The 7,500-nt window shown below is 46.1% G+C and overlaps 1 protein-coding gene across 1 annotated transcript in view; it reads right to left on the bottom strand.

The window, feature by feature from the left end:
• Window positions 1-7,500, bottom strand: part of megf10 (multiple EGF-like-domains 10) — a 63,985-nt gene that overhangs the window by 22,321 nt on the left and 34,164 nt on the right. Inside the window, exon 9 of the mRNA XM_076284367.1 lies at window positions 1,529-1,741. Within this exon, the coding sequence (XP_076140482.1) occupies window positions 1,529-1,741 (213 nt within the window). The remainder of the gene's footprint in view (window positions 1-1,528; window positions 1,742-7,500) is intronic.

Here is a 7,500-nt window from a genome sequence, read left to right as displayed (position 1 = left end):
GCATGCAACACATGTGGCCGTCAGCTGTGACAGGTCGTCTAAACGACCCCAAGCTCCCCCCGCCTCAACCCAGCCGTGTTCAAAACAATGGGCAACTTTGTGCTGAGTCAGCCAGTACGCACAAGCATGAACAAACACACAAATGCACACATGCGTGTGCACAAGCGCGTACACACATACACACACACACACACACACACACACACACACACACACACACATACGAACACACGCACACACACACATACACAAAACAAACAAACAACATGACCTGACAGAAAACACATGACAGAAAACAATGAAGTTAGTTTCCATTTCCATTACACAGAGAGAGAGAGAGAGAGAGAGAGAGAGAGGGAGAGAGAGAGAGAGAGGAAGAGAGAGGGAAAAGAAACACCCACACTCACAGAAACACCCACAGAAACATGTGCTTGTGCATATAACCGCATACACAGATGAATTCCCAGACATAAAAACAAGGGCTCAAGACATACATAAAGCCGCACATATAGACACAAGAGCACACAGGTAAAAACAACACAGCTGAACACACGCACACACAGCCAAACTGAATGTCATTAGTCTGAACGATGAAACTGTGAACGCTGAAAGCTTAAGCAATCCTGCAAGTCTAGCCCACCCTAAGTACACTATGGAACAGCTCTCCCAATAATACACACAAGCAGACAGACAGATGCAGTATGTAATATGCAAGTCACTTGTTTTGATTCAAACTTCATTAACTAGTTCAAGAGTTGTTCACCCCACTCCTGTCCTGAGCCACATTACTCACAAATACAAGTAGCCTACTTAAGTACTCAGGAGGACAAGTAGCCTACAATAAGTACACATATATATTAATGCATTCCCAATTAACAAGAAACATATATAAAATGTCATACTTCCAATAGCTTTCCCTGCATATACAACATATCTTATACTCTTAACTCAGATTTCAGACTTCCGAATGAACAGTGTCCCAGTGAAAGTTTGTTTTGCTCATGTTTTGCTTGCTTGGCAGGCCATTTCGCTCCAGCCTGGAGCCCTTCCAGGAGTCTGCCTCCACCCTGCCTCTACCCCTACCTCCACCCTGCCTCTACCTCTACCTCCACCTCCCTCCTCAGCACCTTCCATCTGGTCAGGACACTGGAAGGTGAGGTGATTTGACACAATGTGACAGGATAAGACAGGGCATGACGTGGCACATGATGTAACTTGTGTTCAAGATGATTGACATTCTCAATAGGAGTGAGTAGTCATGTCTTTCATGTCTTCACAGGATTTACCTTTAATGTGAGGACACTAATAAAACACTTGGTAATGGTTTTCAGTAGTCTCCATGTGTGTCCTTCAAACTATCATCCTGCTGAGATCTAAGTATTACAGGTGTCTCACCGGTAGAGGTAGAGCAACACAACTGAACACAGTTGCTCTAACAACTAAAGGCACAACTACAAATATTGCCCTAGAAATCACTGTAGGGAGGAAGTGAAGCTAAAAGTCAAAGGTGAGAGGTCATGTGCTGTACCTGCGTGTGTTCTCTGAGTGACATGGGCACTTCCTGTCGCACTTGAGCCCGTAGACGCCCTTGGTGCAGAGGCGCACCTCGCAGTGTTCGCCCGTGTAACCCGGCTCGCACAGGCACGCCCCGCTGATGTGGTAGCACTTGGCGCCGTTCATGCAGTGACACGTCTGGCTGCAGTCCATGCCGAACGTGCCAACTGGGCACTGCTCATGGCACCTGCGGTGGGTAAAGGGGGAGTGGGGGGGGGTTGAGTGGACACACACACAGAGAGAGAGAGAGGGAGAGAGAGAAGAGGAGTCAGTGGAGAGTCACTCACAGAGAGCCTGCTGTGGTGGCGCCAAAAAAACGATTGCCAGCGGCCAACTGTGATAATGTCACTCAAAGCCATTTGGAAGCAACAGCTAAACACCGATTATTTGGACCACCAACAGTTCAAATACAGGAAAAGGGGATACTGTAGGGGTCAAATATCTGGCTCAGCCTAGCTAACTAAGAGCTACATAGATTTTCTCATTTGCTGGACAGACTGAGAGAGCAAATATTTGCAACTAGGCCGCCATCTTAACACCTGCATGAAGAGCCCATGCTGTCAGAGCCTGCTGGGAGACTGTCAATCCTGTCTAATAAATGGCTTTGGATGAACGAGCCTGCTAAATGACCGCATGAACATGGACATGGACAACACCAGCAGAGTCACAGTGACATTCAGAGAGTGGACAAACTGAGTGTGTACACTGGGCACATGCTGCCGATGGAACTACATGTAAAAATAATCAGTGGAAATGCAACTCAGATCACTGTCTAGTTAACATAGCATAGGTAATATGTAACATACTCTAAGTAAAGTATAGACATGTTTGAAAGAACTGGCAAATTGATATTTAGAAAGGACTGGTATCACAATAAAATGCTAGAAATCCAGAACTGTGGAAATTAAATTATAGAGTGGCAACTGGCAAGCTACCACTTAAGACACAAAATCAGTTACTTGTACAAAGTGAGGCAAAATATAAAGACAGACGGGGTCACATAGATTATAGTCACTGAGGTTACAAAAAATAAAACAACACACTTGAGATGAGAGCCCTCGAAAGATGCATTTCAAACAAAACCTTATACTACAATATGGCCACAAGGTGAACATCCAATTACACTGATGTAAGAGCTCTGTGCTGAAAGCCTCTCTTCACGGAAGCAAAAAAGGGGGGTTAGCACTGTGTTTTTCTCCAAACAACAAGAAACGGAAAGCCACCACTTTCAAAACAATCTTGGCTGATGAGGGTTCTTCAAAAGGGGCTTTGCCATCACTATGTAATCTTATGGAGACTGCAGGAGGGACTGTTTGCAGATGGCATGAGAGGCCGTTGGCATCCCACAGAGATTAGCCCCACAGGGCTGAATACCATAGGGGGAAAATCACTGAGTTGACTTAAAGCTGCTGTAGTCTGACCATAACTGTGGTGTTTGTGACTATACTTTATCCCTTAGCCAGCCATGCAGCCAAAGATGGTGGAGTTTATAAATGACCCTGGAGATTTTTCCTCCCTGTCTGAATTATGTCTGACACCATGTTTAGGCACACTGTGTTGGCTATAAATATATTTAAGTATTTATAAAACGTCCTTAGAAATAACATACCATGGGTGATGAATAACATGTCTTACTCTTTGCACTGTATGTAAGAACATATGGAAAACTATAACACAGAAAAACACCAAAAAGTGTGAGAACTTCAAGGCCCATGGATTTGTTTTGGGAATATCAAGGCCCATGGATTTGTTTTGGGAGCTCTAAATCACTAACAATGGTTGGCGACTGCATATAAAACACATTTACTGTAACACATGGACTGTTTGGAGAACCACACACCAATGTTGTTTTCTGGGCATTTCTAAGAATAGGAGGGGCAGTGTGGGAAGCTGTCAAGACAAGATGGAATGCATGTATGCATGCGTATGCAACCAGATACATTACAAAAAAAAAAATGCAAAGGGGAGGACGGAAAACTTCAGGAATTGGGCAGGAAAAGGTAAAAAAAAAATGTTCTAAAGTTCCACAATCATATCACTTACATTCCTGAAGACAGACTTCACAAGAGGTTGATCTGCAGAGACCAACTTGTTGATGGATAACTCTATCTCTCCCTCAGTCCCTCTTTTTTCCTTTCCTTTTTTCTCTCTCTCTTTCAAGTAACCTTTTGCTTTAATGCAATCACAAGGGCTATCGTTTGGGGGAAATTCTTATCCTAGCGTTAGCCACTAACTGGCTTTGATAAATTAGGCTGCCGGGTCCATTCAGAATTCAAAACCATGCCTCCGAGACACGGCTATCAGGCTCATTCACTCGCCTGGCAGATGGGTCCTGTCAGAATCCTTTTCCCAAAAGCTTCTTTTTTCTCTTCCTCGTCTTTTTTTCTCTTTTCCTCTTTCTTTTTTTCTCCAAGAGTTTCAAAACCACTAGCAGCTGTAGTGTTAGGGGAACACATGGGAGCCATCGTACACTCACTCACACACACACACACACACACACACACACACACACACGCGCGCAGAGGGTCCTCTGGGGGGATGACCATGGAGACAGGGGTTTGCACGAGAGGTCACGTCAGATTTCAGGCCCCGTTCGCAGCCAGAGGTTTCCCCCAGGCCACTATCAAGTGTCTGAGAACAATGCACCGATCATCCATCCCCATCAACGCTGCATGGAAACTGCTCGAGTGTGTGTGTCCTTATGTTCTGCATAGGGCACCAGGTTTTTTTGTAGGGTAGTGTGTCATTTATGTACATACATATTACACACACACACACACACACACACACACACACACACACACACACATATGAGGAGTGTATCATGGCAGCAGTGGAAAGTATTCCTATCCTGCTACTCACACACACATATCCACACACACACACACTCACACACAGGGGTCCCTCCCTGTGTTGGCTCTCGGCATTGACAATTTTCCAGGCCATAGGGTGTGGTGGTGGCGGTAGCCGTGGCAGCGGCGGCGGTGGCGATGGCGGCTCTCTCTCTCTCTAGCCTGGCGTGGCAGCAGCAGAAGCAGTGGCAGCAGGACCCAGGCTCCGAGTCCTAGGGCTGCGAGTGACGTGCGACTCCACCAAGGCCCTTATTAACTCATATAAATGCACTGGCACTGCTATTCCTGTCACTTCACGGGCCGCCTAAGTATATGGTGCGTGGCTCTCTGATACTGGTAATTACTGGGTCCCGGGCCCCAGAGCCCTGGCCCAGTAAAGCTCAGCTGTGACTCAGAGCCCCTCTCTCACACAGGGCAGGCTTTTCCATGAGGGCCCCTCGGAGCATTCTCTCTCTCACAGTGACAGCACAATATGCTTTCTAGAAACTTCTTTCCTCCGAATGCATTTGCTGACTGAGGCAGCTGTACATGCAATTTCTCAATGGTCTTTAAAGCTTTCATGTTTTATCTTTTATTGTTTTATTGTGTATTATTGCTCTCATTATTTATTGTTCTATAGTCAATAAATGTTGAAAGACTCTGTTCTAAAGTTGGCCCATCAATGACATATTAGCTCTCAGATGGAATCACTATATTCTGTGAAAAGAAAGACAAAGTATCTGAATTTGACCTTTTAACATTTGGAATTCAATTTAGAGAGTTGCAGCCCTAATTTAATAATTTATGAAACCACAACCCATAAAGATAGGCAGCTTACAAGCCATAGATCAGCCTGTCGTCTTCAATTAGGTTCGAAATCCAACATTTTACAATCTCTCACCCACATCTGCACTACAGTTTGCTATTGCGACATGATGCGATGCAAATACATTTTCACTGGCAACAGATTGTTAGTTAAAATGGTGCAATCGCCTCTGGCATCATTGGACTCAGAGAGCCAGTGGAAATCCACCGTGACCCGCTCCGCATTACACAGGCAATCCGTCTTCACAGGGACCTGGCACAGGTGCCCGTGGGGCAGTGACGCCAGCATGTGCGGAGCCGAGGGGGTGCAGGTGGCGAGGTGATGAAAAGTGTAACTTGGAAAACATTTGCTGGCATCCCGAGGACGACAAACAAACATTCGGTTTTCCATTGGTGGGAGGTTCGCAGGAAATGTGTTCTAGTGTTCTAGCCAACGCTAGAGCGAGCCGTGTGCTTGTCCGTGCTTTGCCAAGTTTCTGAGATCAACATGAGAAAAGGCGCTAATGCCGTTATGAAATCGCTTGCTAGCGTCACATTTACACATTTTCAACTGGAGGCAGAGACAAATGTCCCTTTACCCTTGTTTAGCAAAGGTTTTAATAGGGTATCTTTACAAAAACACACACTCTAAATCACAGTGACCTTGATTGTTAAAGCCTGAGGAACCAATATATCTCACTAATTGTATACTAGCTGCGGGCTAGCATTAGTTGCAGGTTTGTGCGGTAACGTAAATGCCCAGAGCTGATTGCAGCTGCAGAGGTTGCTGAGGTCATCAGGAAGGGTCGTCACCACGACGCCCATGGGTTCCTCAGTCTTTCCCAGTCTCCAACTGATCTGATGGCGGAACAGACGAAACCACTCTAACCACATTCTGCTCATCCCTCACACAAGCTCTGGCCTGTCTCCACACTCCCACAGAGACACAGGGTCCTCTCTCCCCCATCTTACTGTCTCTGGATGTGTAGTACACACACACACACACACACACACACACACACACACACACACACACACACACACACACACACACACACACACACAGACACACACACACATACACACACACACCCACACACAGCAGCCGACCCACTTCCTTCCTCTTCCCAGAGCCACAAGCAAACAGCTGCTTTCAAGCCAAAAGAGATATATTTGACTCTCTCTCTCTCTCTCTCTCTGTGTGTGTGTGTGAGAGAGAGAGAGAAAGAGAGTGAGTGTATGTGTGTGTGTGTGTGTGTGTGTGTGTGTGTGTGTGTGTGTGTGTGTGTGTGTGTGTGTGTGTGTGTGTGTGTGTGTGTGTGTGTGTGTGTGAAACAGCACTGTGGGAGAAAGTGAAAGAATGTGGGAGATAGGAAGAGCAGGGGGTCAGCTACTTTAATGTGTGTCCAATATGTAATTGAAATATCTCAGATTTGCTGCCACGCAGAGAGTAATCACACAGAAGCCAAAGAATTTCTCAGTCCCTCTAATGCTTCACTCTGCAACACTGTACAATACTGTAAATTGTTTTTCCTGTACCTGTTAAGTTTGAGAAAAAATACAAAACCTCAAACAAACCTTATGGAAACCTTTTGAATAAGCCTTTATGCAAAAATGTCTTAGTCACACAAATTTTTTCTTTCCCTGTCCTCACTACCAGATTCTGGAACCGGACACCTCCAAATGCACAGCCAAAACCATTGATTCAGTGCATTCAACATGAGTCAGAATGAGTCAAAAGGAAATCAAAAAAAAAAAAAAAAAACTCACTATCCGCCGTGACTGATGGACGCAGCTCTCCAATCCTGCCTGACTCCCGGCGCAGAGAGGAAGTGTGTGTAAACACATCTGACCGCAGCGGCTCCCACACCCACCCAGAGCTGACAGACGGACCGCGGAACAAACAGGAACCAGTTCTGGAGCCGTATTTGGTAGCGTTGGAAGCCACCGCAGCGGCCCCAGTGATGGTGCACATATGTGGAGGTGGAGGGGGTTGGGGTGGTGCTGGGTGGTTGGGGGTGTAGTGTAGTGAGGAGACAATAACAGTGTAAATTTAGCATAGGCCTCACCCTGTCCATGGCCATGCTTGTGTTTACTGTGTCACTGGGTTTCTGGCCTACCCTGCAACCGAGCCAGCCGGGCAAATGACAGGACTAGAGGGGCACGGAAACCCACACTGGAAATGACTGACCAATGAGAAGGGGGGGGGGTGAGATTGGTTGTCATGGTGCCGGCGGAGCACAAAGGTTTGGATAGTCATGTTATTATTTTACTGAACTAGTCCAAACTAGTCCAAGTGTTTGTTGGAGAA

The sequence above is a fragment of the Alosa pseudoharengus genome, unplaced genomic scaffold (assembly GCF_046254945.1).
Source record: "Alosa pseudoharengus isolate Yale_2024_CS ecotype anadromous, Long Island Sound unplaced genomic scaffold, YU_APseudo_1.1 YU_APseudo_1.1_scf_14, whole genome shotgun sequence".
Taxonomy (NCBI): Eukaryota; Metazoa; Chordata; class Actinopteri; order Clupeiformes; family Clupeidae; genus Alosa; species Alosa pseudoharengus.
This window is presented reverse-complemented; position numbering and strand designations above follow the sequence as displayed.